This window comes from Pinus tabuliformis, chromosome 5_2 (assembly GCF_031772625.1).
Source record: "Pinus tabuliformis cultivar Carrire ecotype Pingquan chromosome 5_2, CPIR1, whole genome shotgun sequence".
In the NCBI taxonomy this organism is placed as follows: Eukaryota; Viridiplantae; Streptophyta; class Pinopsida; order Pinales; family Pinaceae; genus Pinus; species Pinus tabuliformis.
Window position 1 is genome coordinate 416461721 of NC_142306.1, and position 18992 is coordinate 416480712.

At 40.9% G+C, this 18992-nt stretch overlaps 1 protein-coding gene across 1 annotated transcript; it reads left to right on the forward strand.

The window, feature by feature from the left end:
• Positions 1-16763: 16763 nt before the first annotated feature.
• On the forward strand, positions 16764-18771 carry LOC149159324 (anthocyanin synthase-like). Its single transcript, XM_089436454.1, has 2 exons — positions 16764-17928; positions 18228-18771. The coding sequence occupies exons 1-2, from the start codon at positions 16996-16998 to the stop codon at positions 18516-18518; spliced, it is 1224 nt and encodes a 407-aa protein (XP_089292580.1). The 5' UTR covers positions 16764-16995; the 3' UTR covers positions 18519-18771.
• Positions 18772-18992: the final 221 nt, after the last annotated feature.

Below are 18992 nucleotides of genomic sequence, written 5' to 3' on the forward strand. Positions count from 1 at the left end.
GCCAATGGGTTTCCTTCCAGCCGGCAACTCCACTATCTCAACCCCATTTTGGCAAAGATGCCATTTCATCGACCATGGACCTCTTTCCAGAAGTTTTCCATCCTCATGAATCCACTCTTTCCTTCAAAGTTCTGGGATCATTAACAGTACAGACAAAGCAAAATTGAACTGAAAGCAGATGACTATACCTTCTGGCTGCCTTCTTTCTCGAACTGATCTTCTCACAGCCGCAGTTTGTGGCTCTTCATCTTCTAATTCCTCCTCTGCTGCAGAGTCTGATTCTTCCTCCTTTGCTGAAACTCTATCTTCTCAGGTTCCTTTGGTTGGACTTCATGTTGAATAACATATTTTACCTCTCTGAACAACACATCTCGGTTGTACACAACCTTCCGTGTGACTGGGTTCCAAAGCTTATAACCCTTTAAAACCATCCTTATACCCAATAAAGATGCACTTTTCAGATTTACTATCCAACTTGGTTCGTTTCTCCTTGGAACATGTACATATGCATCACATCCAAATACCCTTAGATGTGAAAGAGAGGGTTCTTACCAGTCCATACTTCTTGTGGAGTCTTATCCTCCAACGCTGATGAAGGTGATCTGTTGATCAGGTAACATGCAGTATCCACCGCCTCTGCCCAGAATTCCTGTCCTAACCCGGCACCACTGAGCATGCTTCTTGCCCTTTCCATCAACGTCTTGTTCATTCTTTCTACAACTCCATTTTGCTGAGGTGTATATGGAGTATCTTCTGCCGTGCTATACCACACTTCTTACAAAATTCTTCAAATTCCTTACTGCAAAATTCTCCACCATTATCTGTCCTCAGCACCTTTATCTTCTTCTCTGTCTGATTTTCCACCAGAGCCTTAAATTCTTTAAACCTGTCAAAGACTTCAGATTTCTTCTTAAGAAAATATCCATGTATTCCTTGAGAAGTCATCTGTGAATGATACATAGTACACAGACTTACCCAGTGATGGAACCTTCACAGGTCCAAACACATCACTATGCACAAGCTCTAATATCTGTTTCGTCCTCTTACCACCAGAGGGGAAACTCACCCGATTTTGCTTCCCATATACACAATTTTCACAGAAATCAAAATCCAGAGAGCTATTATTCATACCTTCTACCATACCTTTACCATGAAGTATTCGAAGGCCCTTCTCTCCAATATGTCCAAGCCTTTGATGCCACAACATGGTCTTCTCTCCAGAGACTACTAGATTCTCTACTCCATTTTCAGGAACCATAGAACTATTGCACCCATCAACAACAGTGCTACCTTGCAGCTTGTACAGAGTTCCAATCCGAACTCCCTGCATTAATATCAGTGCTCCTCGAACCTTCTTGCAGGTATCTTTCTCGAACACTGTCTTTACACCTGCATCATCCAACTTGCTTAAAGAAATCAGATTTCTGGCCAATGCAGGAATATGTAGAACACCCGGAAGTGTTCTAACCCTTCCACCTTGCAACTTCAACTTTACTTTTCCCCGACCAATGATTCTATCCTTCCTATCATCTCCTAAGAAGACATCACCACCATCGTATTTCTCATACTCGCAGAACCACTCTCTATGGGAGTGAAGTGAAAGGATGCACCTGAGTCAATCAACCATGCCTCATGATCTACATGTGTACTTGAAGAAGCCAAGTACACATCCCCACCTTCATCTGAGGTGGTTTTCGCCTCTGCAGAAGGAGCATCATCAGATCCCTTTCCTTTATCAGGAGCTTTAGATTTACAATCCCTTCTGAAGTGCCCTTCCTTTCCGCATTTCCAGCACACCACCTTTGTAGGTTTTCCTGGAGATTTAGATCTCCCTCTAGAATTAGATCTCCCACTCGATGACTTATTTTTGTTTCTGTTCTGGGACCGTCCTCGTACAACAAGGCATCACCATTCTGGTTGTCCATATTTTTCCATCTCATCTCCTCCATCAGCAAGGCTGAGACTATTTCATCAAACTGCAAAGCAGTTGCATTACTACCTATTGCAATAACCAGACTATCCCACAAATCTAGTAGAGAACACAACAAACTGATGCACTTATCTTCATCTGAAATTTTAATATCAACAGATAATAACTGACTTACCACATATTAAACGCATTCAGATGCTCTGTTACTGAGTCTCCATCTTTCATCCTCAGGTTATACATCTTTTTCCGCAGGAACAGTTTATTCACCAGAGACTTAGATTGGTACAAAGTCCCTAACTTGACCCACAAATCCTTTGCCATAGCTTCCCCTGATACATTCAGCAATACTGAATCCGAGACACACAATCGTATTGTGCTCTTTGCCTTCTGATCCAACTTCTTCCATTCTTCATCGGTCACTCCCGATGGTTTAGTACCCGGATCTACCGCGATCCACTGATCTTTATCCACCAACAGATCCTCCATCTTGAGTTTCCACAACTCAAAATTCTGACCATTGAACTTCTCAATCTCTATCTTTCCACTGCTCGCCATCTTCTTTCACCACCATAATCGATCTCGTAGATCTCCCACTGAACAGGGTCTACTACAGGCCCGAGCGAAACCCCTCAGCAACAAAGGCGTCCCCTTGAAGCCAAAAAAACTCTTATACCAAATGTAGGTTTTAACCCTGTACAGAAATTACCTGCATATGAATTCTTAAACAAAGAAAATAAACAATGCGAGAGCATAACCCATAAAACACATATGCACAGAGATTTTTCCCTGGATCCCAAAACCAGGACTACCAGCTTGATTTTTCATTATGTTCCTTTCAATGTTACAATACATATTTATACATGCCGAAGCATCCAATACCATGGACCGAAAACCATCGCGTCCAATACCATGGACCGAAAACCATCGCGTCCAAAAAACATGTGCGAAAATCATGCACAAAACCATAGGTGGGTCCGCCCAACCTAACATATGGTCCAAAAGCAAAATTTTCCGGGGCGCTGCCCCGAACCCCATAAAGTGGTGTTACGGGTGCCCTTCAAACCCCCTATTAACTACGTGGAAAGAATATAACACAACCCAACAATTTCTCTCCACCTTCTTCAAATGTCATGGATGACTTGTTGGATGCAAAGTCCAACACTTGTCTACAAAATGACCCTACTTATGGCAATGAGTGAAAAATAATTGCATCTTCTTTTCAACATGGTTTCCATTATCCAATGGACTTTTGGCTTTATGTCTGTTTTGTTTTGAAATTTTCCTGTGTATGGATATCCTCTTCCAACACCTCAAAACAGTATGGTTATTCAAACCAAAAAAGGAACATGTAAATTTTCTCCAAATCTTATGTGAAGATTTACCATGTCTATCATAATCAAAATAAACTTGATTAAAGGTAGATTTATACCTTGTACATTCACCTTTGTCGCCTTCTTGAAGAGGTGAATTTGATGAGGTAGTGGATCTCTTTGAAATACCAACAATGGTTTCAATGACCTTAGAGCTTTCAACTTCCTCTTGTTTGTCATTTCCACTAGTTTAATGCTTATCAGCATCTTCCTGCAAAGTGGGTATAAAACTTTTGCATTCCTCATGAACACAAACTTCACAAGCTTGAGGTAATGAACATGTAATGAAAGTCCTTCTTGGAACACCTTCATGTGCCTCCTTGACTTTGGAGCATTCTCCATCATGTTGTCCATAACCAAGACCCAAATGCCTAGGCCTTTCCTCAACAACAATGGGATCAACTATGCCTTGTGCATGTTTGCCTAACCCTTTACCTTCATAACCCATCTTCATCAATAATTTGGGCCCTATTCCTATAATGTGTCTTTCAAAAGCACCAATTTTGAGAGGAAATTGAAGATAAACTTGAATTGCATACCTCATTTTCATGCACATACTTGGCTAGGGTTTCCTTGGCATCATGGAGTTGAATCTCCATCTCATGCATATTTTCAAGAAGTTCTTGCTTCTCCTCCTTCATGGCCATCAAATCCTCTTGAATTATAGTGTTCTCCTTCCTATCGTCATTCATCTCTTGCACCATATCTCTCATGATGATAAGCTCTTGCAACATCTCTAAATGAAAGAGTCTTTCTAAGGAAGATGGATTAGAAACATCACTTGTTGAAGTTGCCATCACACTTGTAATGCATTAAAAAGCTTCACAAAGCTTCAAAAAGTTTCTCAACAAAGAAGCATCTCCCTTCTTCAGCTTACACACATAAACTCGCACACAGTTAAATCTTCCTTGCACAAATACAAAACCAATAGCTAATTTTCTAGCTAACCTTAGCAAACCATGTCAGGGTTAAAATGAGCTAATAGTGCTCTGATACCGACTTGATCTGAATGTTGGGAAAACTTATTAATGCTATGCAATCTCCCTCATCAGTATTAAAAAAATGTGTTTAGGATCATCTCAAATTAACCAAAATGTGAGGAATTATGTGTCAAGTGTTGAGGGTCTTTTATGAGAAATTTATGAGGTTAATTCGTTGTTTAAAACACATATACATCAAGTAAAATTGTAGAGAAATAAAACACAACAAACTCATACCACAAAGTCGATAAAGGAGTTCACCCCTCTTGGGCTACATCTCCTTGGACTTGCTTCAATGGCTAGGCCCTCTTTGGATTAATGGTCAATTATCTTATTACATGCACCTGTAGTGCTCCAATGGCTTTTCAACCTGCTCCATTGGATTCAGAAGACCCAGAAACCCCAAAAATAACTATCCAAGCTCTGCAATTGGACTTCAACTGATCTAGGCTTGACCTCCTCTCCTGGTGGCCCTAGGCTTCCTTAAACTTCAACGTAGAAAAATCACATGCAGAAGTGTCTTTCTGCCTTTGCAACTTGTTCCATTGTGTTCATAGCATCCAAATAATCTAGGAATGACTCTTTTTGAGCCAAAATTGGTCGAAAATTGAAGAAGTTATGGTCTCTTCAATTTTCCCTAGGAAAACTCCACCAAATCTAGAGAAACTTCAGTTAACCCCGCCAAAACTGGCATAATGCTGGATTTGTCAGACCTGCCAAAATTTCACCAAGTTAAACCAAAATTAATTAATGGTTAATCATGGGTTAATTAACACTAAACTCCACTTAGCACGTTAATGGCACAGTTAGCACTAAGCACTGGCCCCTGGTTTGTAGTGTTGGTCACATGTGGAGGGGGCTGGCCCTCTCCTCCCCCAATCTGCCGCCTTTCACTCTTTAAATATAAATTGCGCCGGCAAATTGTTAAGTGACATGGTTGTGGCATAACGGTAGTGCATGGTGCTTGTGTGGGCGAGGTCGCGGGTTAAACTTTTCTTACCTCCAAATAACATTTTAAATAACCTTTGAGAGGGCAAGTGGTGGCCTTCGGGCTTGCCACGTGTCAGTCTCTCATTGGTCCACCTCAATGTCATTGATCAATAAAATGCCGAAAATTGTCAAAATCCCATTGATCCATATGTCAAAATATTTCGAGAATATTCCAAGGAATATTCCTTTTGCTGAATGGGCTATACGGATGCCTAGTCAACATCCCAGTCACCTTGTACCCAAAATTTGCCTATTTGAGAAAACAAACAGACGTCTTTATCTTTTTCATACAAGATCCGTTTTGAGTGAAATGAGTTGCGTTGGGATTGTAGCACTGAGACAGATGTGGTCATTTAGGTTTTGAGCGATTCCAAGAACTTTTATTTTTGAGCAAAGTTTTGCCCCTAATCTAGTTTCTGATCACCCACCTTCCCCTCATCAAATAGCTCCACCACTACAGAGTGATGTGGGAGAACATGCACACATGTATGTTCAACTGTAATATCCTCCCAGAATCACTTCTCTCAATTTTCACGTAGATTTGGTTGGGAGGCCCATGGGTTGTCACATGCATCTGTTACCACAGCCTCCATCTTCATGTTCTGCTAATCCTCTGGATTTCAGTGTCTTGTGTTCTTCCATTTTGGACTCTACACCTGTTGTGAACAAGGATCAAGCCATCAATGGAGTTGGTGTTGCAAAACCAACATGTGTTTTCATTCCTGATGAGTATAACTGGGAACTCGAACATTAACCCATGATGAAGGATGATCTCCTTCTGCCTACGCCTCCTCTGCTTTTTCGTGACATCTTTGGTGATTCTACTATCCCTGATTTTCCCTGTGCATCTCCATCTATGGATGTACTCATTGTTGATCATTCGCATAACACACCCAAGGTCTTTCCATCATTTGGCAATGGAGAGGACCAATTATTCATTGAAAATCCACTTGATTTTTCATCTGCTTTTTCCATAAATGCAGAGGGTGAACATTGTTTCTTCTCATCTACCCCTCTATTTGATTTATCTGATCATGAGGATGTCGATGAAATCATTGACTTTTATGATCATAGTTGTCGTGGTCTATTTACTCCCGTATTCGATCACGATGATGATTTTATTCTTGTTGATATTTCAAAGCCACATGTTTATGATGATCTATCTATTGACGAAGTCGAAACCCCGCAGACTATTGAGGCACTTCATCCCAATCTGATGGTTATGTCATGCCCTTGTTGTCCTGAGATTGGCCTCAATTCTAATTAAGAAATTGTTGAAAGACCCAAGGCTCCTCATCACTCATATATATGCATTGAAGAGCAGTCCCACACACAGATTTCACTTCCTCCACACGAACTACATGATCCAGTTGCTCATGCACTAGAGGAATCTTACATAGTAAGCACATGTGCACGATGCAATTTGTCTATGTTTCTTTCATTTTCTTGCATGTCATAGTCAAGAGAATGCATATATTAACATCTGCATGCAGTGTATCACAACACCATGGTAACTCCATGGATTGCATGTCATTTGCTTACACTCATTTATGCTTTGTGGACGCATTTAAACTCGGACTATGTTTTTATTCATTGTTATATCTTTCATGTTTGCTGGTTCACCTGAATATGTTGTTCACGAATCTTGCCTTCACCAACATGGGTCGACCAATGCATCGGTGGATGCATTGGAAGTATCACTTCACGTGATCAAGCCCATGCACCGTTAGTTTAGGAGTAGGAGTAGTGTTTGCTTCTTATCTTGTTTTCTTGCATGCATGTTTGCTTCTTGCTTTGTGTGTTTGTTTTATTGCTTCCTTGTTTTTTTATTCACTTTTCTTTCGCATTTTGCTTCTGCTCGTCGCTCTTTTAGTTGTTTGTTTACTTGTTTACGTTTGTAGTTAGTTTTGCATGAAGTTGTGTGCGACTCTTGAAACAAGCGAAGGTAAAGTGCAAGAGGTATTTTGCAGTTATCACTACTTGGTTATCTATCATCATGTCTCAATATTTAGAACTTGTTGTCTTTAGTCCATGATACACCAATGAAAAATATGTTCTGTTCGAAGTGAACCTTGATGAAAACACAATGCTTGCGTGCTAACTAGTGTCACCTACTCTAGTTGGTTGTTTTTGGTTAACCCTTGTCAAATCAGTCAAGTAGAGTAAGGTGAGGGTGAAAACCTTAACAATCATCTCAGAGGTATACACAAAATACTTCTCTGAAGGAACAACCTCTTTTGCTCTCAATAAGTCGGGATCCCTCTTCCACCTCTAAAATAAATAAGTTCTTATGCACAGTTATGGAAAAATGGAAAAATAAATAAATAAATGAAAATGAAAATGTAAAAAAAATTGAAAAAATGAAAAATGAATCAAGGGAAAGAAGAGAAATGCTTCTTGTGTAGAGAGGTGATGCAAGTAACTCCACCGGGGTATTGACCAGGTTCACTAGCAGTGGAGCGATGCTTGTGTTCCTGCGTGATTTTCCAGGGTATTATCCAAGCCCGCTGGCAGCAAAGCAACACCAGATATGAAACTGAAACTCTAACTACCATATTGCTTGTGCAACAATATACCCTTCATCCCAATCAAAACAATTGTGTTGACTTGGCTTGGAATGTGTGTCGACTGACCAAGAGCATGGCAGATGTTGTATCTTTCAATCAAGCTGGTGTGGAACCAAGATGATCAGAGAATTGAACAATATTTTCGGAGGAGTTAGACTTTCTTTTCACGTAACAAGGTCCATTCAGAGAGCTGAAGTTCTACCAGTGTGTCGCCAAGTGTTGTAGCGGCTATAACCACCCTCCAAAATTTTTCCTTAGCTTCTTTTTGGAGCCTCCCTACCAACCATCCTTAGCAGCATGTCTTGAACTATCCAGGTACATAATCTTCAGTTGAGTTTCAGTGGCCTACCAGCATGTGCATGTCAACTTGTTTGTCTCCCCCCACAGGGTGGAATTTCAGACTTAGGAAAATATCTGGCTAAGATTTTCCCTCTAAAAATTGCGCAATTCTAGAGGGGAACCAACCTTCCCCCTAGAATTTATGCAATCCTGCTAGGATACATACTGAGCTCCATAATTGTGTAATCCAACTAGGAAGCCCCCTCTTAGGAAACTGCACAATCCAGCCCGACACTAGGTTTCAGCCCAGAAATTGCGCAATTCTGGGAGGCAGTGACCCACTAACCCGAGAAATTGCACAATGCCTGAGGGACAGCCAGCCTTGCTCAACCCAAAAACTACGCAAATCCCTTTCCCAGGCTTTCAGACTACTGCATGTGCCTTTAGGTTTATCGGTTCCCTCTGGGACTGAGAATCCTGGTTTGCATGCATGGGTTGTTTTCCTTAAAATAGCAAAAAGCAACATGAAAAAAGCATCCCTAGATTTTAGGGATCTATTTTTAGCAACTGGAGGTTACATGCAAAGATATTTTTAGAAACTCCCCTCCAAGTGTCACTTTTTCCTAGGTTTGTGGCATGCACATCATAAGCCTCATCCTTATCAAACTTATTTATCTGACACTACAAAGTTCATTCCTCACATCGATCTTGGAGCTCTAACATCCCATATCGCATCTAGGAGTCTTCGATACATTCAAATCAACTTTTTCTGAGTAAGTTTACTTTTTATGTCATTTTCTTCTTTTCTGTCGATTTTTTTATTTTTCTTGTGTGAAAGTTGTTTTCTTGGTTTTGTTGAACACTTTCTATCGTTTTAATGTATGTTAGCTTGTAGAAGCACCGTTTCAGTTTTTGTTTGCATCTCACTATTGTTGCATGCATGACACTATTTTTCACTTACGGTCGTTGTTGCGGCGACTCGCTTCACACACTTGCATGCGTTCCAATTTTTTGAATATTGCATTCACTGTTTGCATGCATGATCATTCACTCTTGCTTACACTTAGTATCACCATGCATTCAAACCTCTTCATGTTTTCAGTGACTCGTCGGCAGGTCTGGGCTGCCTTGGCTTAGACCTTACCTTGCCCAGACAACAATGCACATTTTCTGAAGTGAAGGATCTGCCTTCCCTCTAGAAACTGCGCAAATCTGGCCAGCATTGACCTTCAGGCTTGCATTGCGCAATTTTGGGAGGTAGTGCCCTACTGGCCCTAGAAATTACGCAATGCAATTTGCTGGGTTTGCATGCCTTTGCTGACTGAAACTGCACATTGTGTAATTTCAGTCCTCAGCAAGCCAGGTTGGACTATGCATTGTGCACTGCCAATAGTCAGTCAGCCTCTTGACGGGCTGCACTATGCCTTGCGCAGTTTTGGTAGTCAGTCTCCCAACCTCCCAGAAAAAATTGTGCAATCTCCCCAGTCAGTCACCCATGTCTGTTGCATGTCAGACCTCAAATTTGTTTCAGTTTTCAATTGACAGATTGCTTTCCATGAGTGTTGTTATGTCTCCAGGTATAGCAAGTGTTCGTATGTCTCTCAGAAGTACAAGTACAATGGCCTCCAAGAGAGAAGGGTCAAAGGACACCGTTGGAAGTGCAACTGGTGATGCAGTTGAACAAGTTTCTATGAACTTACCCATTTACGAAGACACCAAGCCATTCATAGACAAAGACATCAATATGAAATGGAAGGACATCAATGACACATTCTCAGGCACATTTGAGGAAGATCTGGAAGACTGCAGGGTCTATGTCAACATTCACAAGTTTGGCTTGTATCGGATTGCATGCAGGTATCTCGCATTTCCATGCACGGACATGATCCACTAGATTGTCTCGCACACTGATCATGAGATGATGACATTGAGTAGTGCCAGTGGGACAGAGCTTTCTACTTTTAGGGTGAAGGACTTTTAGCAAATGTATCACTTGTCACAACCGATGATTACAAAGGAGAAACCCTTCATAAAACCTAGTAGCAGCGCACACTCCAGAGATATCTTGAAGAGTTGGGTGAAAGAGCCAGCCAAGTTCAGGACAACACCCAACCTATTTTATAAGATGAAGATACTAGGAAAGGCATATCAGTACTTGGTCATCTTTGCATGCCACCTATACAACCAAGAGAGCACGGAGACCTTCATGTAGAGCTAGGTGATTGCGTTGGACCAAATTGCCAGCGAAGGAAGGCCAAGCAACTGGTCCGACATGTTGGCTCTCAAGTTGAAGGAATAGGTGATAGAAGCTCAACATCCACCGAAGTGTTAGCAAGCCGAGATATACATGTCCGTATATATACTGGATGCAATTTTTTCCCAAAAGCAGTTCCCAGGTTTGAGTTGGGCATGGACACCTTCGGAAACCTATGTGCACACTTATTGCAGATTGTTCTCTGAATGCAGCTTCCGCGGAGTTATCACACAGTTGTCAGACCACTTTGTCACCCCGGTGTACAAAATGATATTTGAGCAGGATCCACCTTGCATGTCGTAGGCATCAATGGAGGAATTGATCGACATAGCAGATTGGTATGCATCACCCCTTGGCACCTTCATATGGATGTACAACGCGGAGAAGCCTCCGCATGTTTTACCTAAGTTTTCCATGGACAAGCTCGTCATGCAAGAGGCGTCATATCACATCTCAACTGGGTTGTCAACTAGACTACACAGGAAGAAGAAGGCACCTTGGCCCTCTCTTCCTTTGCAGATCGGGCTGTGAGAGATACAAAATATCAAGCATGCTGAGGCCGAAATAGAGGAGTTTAAGAGTTTCACCTTCGGCACCAGATGTTTCAATTTGTATGACCCGCATTGCTTAGTAAAGGACCATTGTGCGAGAGTGCAATTTCCTTAGATCCACGGGGCATGTCATTAGCCTGAGGAAGACCCATGGAGATATTGTCACAACTTCTCTAGGCTCAATGAACCAGTCGGCATAGCTGTGGAATGGTTAGCAAAGCAAAGGGAAGCAGCATCTCAGAGAGCACCATCATCAGCAGCAGCAGAGGGTAGCAGACCTATGCATGACAAAGGCAAGAGAAAGGTTGCTGATAGTTCAGAGGCAGAAAAAATCCACAAGTTCAAAGCAGATCCACTCGTTATGAAAGCAGCTTTGGAGATTGAGGGTAAGAGGCAATAGAACGACAGGAGGAATGCGCAAAGGAAAAGAGAGAAATGGAGGATGGAGCAAACAAAAAAGGAGTTGCAAGAGTTGAAGCAGCAACTCTAGGAAGAATAGGAGCTGCACAAAAGAGAGAAGGAAGCGTAGCAAGGACATACACAATAGGAGGTGAAGCATGCACAGACTGATGAAACTGCACCCATACATTTTATAGACTCATCCAAACAGTTGACACAGAGCAGACAGGGTGAGCAGTCGCAGGAGCAGGACTTAGCTCAAGAGATTGAACAGATGCTAGAACAGATGGATATGGATATGGTGCAGCCAGAGTCAGATCAGGATATTGACCTCATGCCTCAGAACCAAGAGGTCACCCCACTAGCTTCACTAGATCCAGAAGCAGAGCAAGTCCCAAGCGATCAAGGAGACACAAAGATCCTTGAAGACAATCTGGAGGCGGAGATGCACAACATATCTTTCGACGAGTCACAACACAGAGTTGTGCAGTCATGCAGAGTGCCCACTCTGGATGTTCACATATCTCTTGCACAGTTTGAAGAACGAGTGATCGTATCTGATGTGCGCAAGCATCCAACAACATTGGCTGATGCTACTAGAGCATATGCTGAAGCCACCAGCTCGAGTGTTCGATTCTTGATAGCAGAGAATGAGTGCATGGCTAAGGAGTTACAAGAGGCCAAGTAGGGAGGAGAGAAGGCTACATCATCTGCCAAAGTAGAGTTGAAGAGAGCAATATTGGATGAAGTATTGTCCCTCGAGACAGTCATGCAGATGTTTTATGCCAGATTCGATACCATGCATAAGTCAGTTTTCCATCTCAACGGTTGGCAGCAGCGCTGTGCTAGGAGAGCACGCATCTTGTCAAATATGCACACTGTTGTCGACCACATGAAAACATGAACAATGAGGTACAAAGGAGCCCCATTGCATTTTCCAAATATGATGAAGCCAAAGGCGCTAGAGTTTAATGCACGCATCTAGAGTCAGATCCGGAACTATGAGGAACTCCCGCAAATCATCACCAGTTTGCATGCTTCACATGCATGGGTGTTCAGAAGCATGGATCTCATTATGTACACACACACGATCCCATCTATTGACACACTCATTGAGGCGAAGTCAAAGAACCAAGTCCGAATGGAGCTGGATATGCACTTTGATGAGTTGATGCGTGTAGCCACTAGTGCAAACTTGGAGATCATCACAGACACTATGCATCAGCATGTTGCTGGTCTGAATGCACTCAAGACTATGATGTGAATGTTATCAGACGAGTTGGACAGAGGTTCCAAATCAATGCACCCGAATGCAACGAAGGCGAGAGTTCACTTTCAGTAGGATGTCACGATTGAGCACACACACACCATCATGGACTACCAAGCTTGGCATCAGTTCACCATTGTCGATCAACATGAGGATGTCGAAGAGTTTGTCTTCCAATAGCTGTCCAACTCTTAGTAATATCTTGCATGGCTTTCTCAAGCCTATTTTGTCTCACATGGGTACATGTGAAGATTGTAATGTAAATCTTCTAAAAGTGAAAGACCAAGTGTCGATAGTAGAATGTAACAGTCATGTAGTAGTTGAAGAGTCATGAGGGTAGGTGAAGAGTCACAAAGGGGGAATGTCAAGGGTCACCCTGCCCTTTTCTATTTATAGAACCTCATAACTCATTGTACAGACTTTTGGGAGCCGAGATTCCTATAGGTGTATTGTAATGAGCCTTAGCTTCTCCATAGTGCAGAGCTAGTATATCTCTTTGGAGGATTAAGTGGTAGTGACTGTAACGTTCCATTGTCGGGACTAGTAGTTGGACATGGTTGTATGTATGATTGGAACTTTCACTTTCTTAATATAACAAAGCCAACATGTTTCATGCATATGTTTTTATTGTATTTCAGTTGTCTTGGTTACTCTAATGATATATGTATTTGTTTTCTTACGCATGTATGTATGGACTTTTCTATATATGTATGTATGAATATTATTGAGATGTGTTGTTGGTTTAACCATCACTTTGGATCGTTGGTTCACTTTCCTTCCAGCTTGTGATGTATCTTTGCTCGTGTGTTCCCTTCCAAGCGAGTGTTTCCACAGGTTTCCAAGGGGCACACTTATTCCACTTTCCATGTGTTAGAACCCTTCATGCACCTTCCTTGGCTTGCTACACTAGTCACACCCTTGCTACCAACAAGGACATCCTGCTTGCCTCTGCGTGCAACCGTGGTCAAGGCGATACCGTATGAACCACTGCTGGGACTTTACAACAAACGAGAAGAGGTCTAGTTGGGACTTCTTATCGGGGTGATCGCTTGACATGTTGGTGGGTCCAACACTGTCAACAGAGTCATACATAGATATTATCATAAAACACACATATAACCAGCATAATAAGAACAAAAATACTCATGAAAGTATAGCCTTATAGACCACATATAATTGGACCATCAAAATGGTCTTAGAAACACAAGGAGAAATAACCTTTCATTAATGATGAAAAAACCAAACCCGGTATGGGACTTCCACGTTCCACCCGACCATAGAATGGTTGAGCCAAATCTCTCTTCATCCATTCATCCCCGTGCCATATTCCAAGCGTGAATGTGAGACTGAAGCCAAAAGAACCAACAAGAGCATACTGGGGCTAAACCACTGAGTCACCCTCATCAAGAGAAACTAGGCTTTACCGTAATCCATCCTGGATCACTAGGCCAACATAATGAACACATCATAATAGGCTTTATCGTGATCTCCACCTGATCACTATGCCAAACAAGCATGGATGCCATCAGATTTCTCCACCTACATCGTGAGGAATTTTTCCTGTCTCCTAGTCTCTCAGGTTTTAACGCAATCCAAACCCAGATCACTAGGCCCTAAATCGAGACGCACTCCCTAAGCTTTACCGCATATCCCAAACCCGGGATTACTAGGCCCAATGGAGAGAAAACCACCTCTTGGCTTTACCGTGTATCCTGCCATTCACCGGCAAAAATTCCTAGGCTCACCGAGGCAACACAATCAAAGCTTTACCGCAACCCATAGTTTGGCTCAGGGGTCATTAGGCCAGTGGCTTTACCATGATCCACAATCTGGTTCAAGGATCAGTAGGCCATGTGCTCTATCATTCAAGGATCCACCCCACTCATCTTCGAATGCATTCGACAATCTAGCTCAACCAAAACATGAGAATCCCTTCACATCATGAATATCCGGAAACGACAAAGGCTAGGTTGAAAACACTGTTACACCTGGAAAACCCCGTGCCACAACAACAAAAGAACCATATGCAATACCATGCATGCAAAATCTAGCAAGGAAAATATACATGCAAATCGATACCTGCAATGAATCCTACGGTACCTGCTTAATTCTGCCTTTCCCTTCTTGATCTTTGCTTCATCTTTCCTTCTTTTCCTTTCTTGATCCAATGCCAAAGTGCTCCAAAAAACTCCAAGTATCCAAGAGTGAGAGAGAGAGAGAGAGAGATAGAGAATAATGGGAGAGCTTCAAACCTCAACTAACAAAAGGTTACCAACTGATCCTTAGAAGCCTTTTTATGAATGAGGCCTCTATTTTCTTCATTTTCCATTATTTTCCTTCAATTTCCTCCTCACATGCAACATGTGACCTTTCACCTCCTTTTTCTCCTAATTTCCATTTTTTTCATAAATAAATGTGCAAAAATGCCATTTTGCCTTTCCAAAGCTTTAGCAATTGCCTTTTCCAATTTCTTTAGCCATTAATAACCAAATGAACACCCCCTAGGATGTCTTGCCCAACATTCAACTTGGAATTAGTGTTTGATCAACCGCGGTTATCAGTTTTTCCTTTATTAACTTTTATTACATGGAATTTTCACGAGGGCTGTTACAAATTCCCACTTTGTAGACCACACCTCGAGGCTGAAAACAAGGATTAGAGGCTTAGGAAGACCTACCCTCCTCACTACAAAAACATACCAAAAATGTTCTGGCTCGCTACAAGTACCGAAAATGACCAAACATCAAAAAATAATTAAAAACTCGGGTCCAACCCCACCTTCCATACCTTCACCAATAGTGAAATTCCACAATCCCCTCAGTGGAGGGATAGAAGAACCAAAGATAAAATCCCTCTCCCCAGACAACAAAGCCTCATAGTATAAGTAAAATAAAATAAGAAACAAACCCCTGCACATACTCTTCCGAGAATGCTACTCGATACCCAAGACAAACAAAAGCAATAAAAATATTAATATTGGGGAAGATAAGAAAAATTACCTATTGGAATCCATGAATGCATGCCAAGATAAAGCAGCTTAGTTTTGTCGAACCCAAGTTGCACCCAAAATGGCTCAACCAACCGTCCACAATAACAACTTGATTAGTCACTATGAAGCTTGAGCCTATCAATGTATCAGCAATTTTGAAACCAGCCTCACACACACCTCTCAAACTAACGCAGAAAAACAAAGAACTACAACAATTGAAAACCCCCACCAACATGCTATCATTAACATGTCAATTTGTAATAAGATCTCCCCATCTCCAACTTCGAAGTCTAAGTTGATAAATACAACCATAACCCCTTTCCCAACTCTAGAGAGGAATGAAAAATAAATAGAATACATGTTCCCTCCCTTCGTCGCAAACCAAACATAATGAAACTCAAGAACACAACACTCCATGAAACAATAGAATTTATTTCACACACCTCAAGCTAAGGGAAAGCAAACCACGACACCCCTATTAATAACCTATAATGTTAGTAGGGTGACGGGCACCCCAAACCTACTTGCTCCTTTGCCCACCACCCTATTGAAAAATAAAATATATATTTTAATTAAATTATCATTATTTCAAAATTAAATGTTACTCATTAAGTTATATAAAAAATTGGCATAAAAAAATTCTTGAAAAGTAAGTTTTGACGCATAAGAGATCTCTTCGAGACTCGTAGTCAAGATATTGTGTAATTTAGATTTTAACTAAGCTACATGACTTTAGGCTTGTAATCACTATAACGAATATATAAGTTTTGATGCATAAGAGGTCTCTTCGAGACTCATACTCAAAATATTGAGTAATTTAAATTCTAACAAAATATTGAGTAATTTAAATTCTAACTAAGCTACATGAGTTTAGGCTTGTAATCACTGTAAAGATACTAATATAAAAAGAAAAATCAAATTCCTGTTATTAACTCCAAAACTTATTTATACAAAGAAATATGAGGTGGCCATTGATTTGATCGCCTAATCTATACCCCATTTTTTTAACATTAAAACCATACCTTTTTTCATTTGTCACATATATTTATGTAAAAACCTTTACCAAAACTAAAAAGCCAAAAGACTATTTTTTGGATTTGATATTTAACCTTTTCCAAATATATTTATTGGAAAACTTTGACAAAACCCAAAAAGCTGAAAGACTCACTATAGTATTTCTTGGGTTTGATTTGTTGAATATTGAAAATAAAATTCTGTTAGTTGAAGGTCCTCAATCTGTCTGATAACCTTGGTGTGAAACTTCACAGTACCCACAGAGAGACCGTCCATTTTGTCGCATAGCACGGCAACAGATAGCTGAGCAAGATACCCTCCGCTCAACGCTTATCCGCTCTCCGTATCTGTTCAGAGAGAAGCTCCGAATTGCACATTTAGCATAAACTTCTGTGCTGAGAGACGATGGCTATGGAGAATTGGGCGTTTAAGCGAGTGCAGACGTTGGCAGACAGTGGAATCCAAACGGTTCCACCCCAGTACGTGAGACCAGTGGAGAAAACCCATGAGGACCCTAACAGGTTCCAGGTTCCCATTATCGATTTACAGCTAGGATTCACCCCCCAGCAACATGATCATTTCTGCAAGAATCAATATGACAGCATCGCTGCACAAATTTCAAGGGCTTCAGAGAATTGGGGTTTCTTCCAGATCATTAATCATGGCATCCCTGACTCTATTATTGCTCGAGTGCAAGCAGCGGGCAAGGCGTTCTTTCAACTTGCCACTGAGGAGAAGGAAGCATACGCTAACGAAGCACAGAATCCCATCGGCTATGGCAGCAAAATTGGATATTCCCCAGATTCAGAGGCTCAGTTGGATTGGGGAGACTATTACTATAACGCTATTTGGCCTCCTGATTTGAGGGATATGAGCAAATGGCCCACAAAACTCACTGATTTTACGTATATCCTCGTTTTCTTTCAAAATTTTGATCTATGTATACTGTATTTCTATGGGGATTCAGGGGAGCCCAAGATGTCTGATGAAGACTTTTGTGGTTGCAGGGAAACTATGGATGAATACAGCAGAGAGCTGTCGAAATTATTCGAACTGCTAATGGAGGCATTGTCGCGTGATCTGGGCCTAGACAGTGAAAATTCTCTGAACGAGAGCGTAGGAGGGGAAAGGAAGGAGCTGCATATAAGAATGAACTACTATCCACCATGTCCTCAGCCGGATCTAGTGGTGGGACTGGCTCCCCATTCTGATCCCAACGTCCTCACAATTCTTCTTAATGACCAAACCCCAGGTCTGCAAATTCGCAAAAATGGAGCTTGGATTGACGTCCAGTGCGTTCCAAGTGCTCTGGTTGTGAATATTGCTGATCAGATGGAGGTAAGTTCACATCTAAACCTCCGTTTTTAAATTATTATTATTATTATTATTATTAATCATTCTAAATCAATAATTTGTTAGAATGATTTTGGCATATCTCTTAATTTGAGAAAAGATAATACCCATTGATCCGATCACTTCATCCTCCCAAAAAAACACTTGAAAACACTCAAATTCCAATATTACTACATAGTTTATATGGTAACTTAATAGCACTAGGCTAATAGCCTAACTATATTCAAATGTATCCAAGATTGTTGTTCCTGTTAGAGGTTAATAACTGGTATGTTGATAAACAGATATTAAGTAATGGGAAATACAAGAGCATTGAACACAGGGGCATGGTGCACAAGGACCGCTCAAGAATGTCATGGGCCGTGTTTTGCAGCCCACCCCGGGCCGTGTTTTGCAGCCCACCCCGTGATGTGGTGGTCTCACCCAGGACAGAATTGATAGACAAGCAGCATCCTCCATTGTACCAGGGAGCTTCTTACAGAGAATATCTCATGAAATTTTTCAAAAAGGGTTTGGATGGAAAGGGTCACATTCAGGACGCCAAACAACAACATTCAGTGGTATCCAAATCATGATCATGATGATGATATTAATCATCGCAGATGCAGATATTAATCATCACATATATGTGTTTCGTTAGATCTCGTTTATGTGTTTCGTCCATAAATTAAGTTAGATGTCAGGCACTGGAATGCAGAGGGATGTCATCAACACATAATAGTTATTTAAGGATATAATTATATATATGTGATTGAATAATTGTTGCTTCAGAAATTGTAGATTTCAAAATAATTATAAATGAAAGTTAAATAATTTATTTTATTTTTATTTTTAAAATTTCAAAAAAAATATAATTACAATAAAAATCTATTAAAAAAATTCTTTCACAGATTGCATCTAATCATTTTAAAATAAAGTCAGAGATTGCATCCAATAATTTTAAACTAATTTTTTTTCACATATTACATCTAAAATGAAGACCTTGACCTTGATTTGACCAAAAATTCTTTCACAGATTACCTCCAAAAATTCTAAAATAAAGTCCTTGT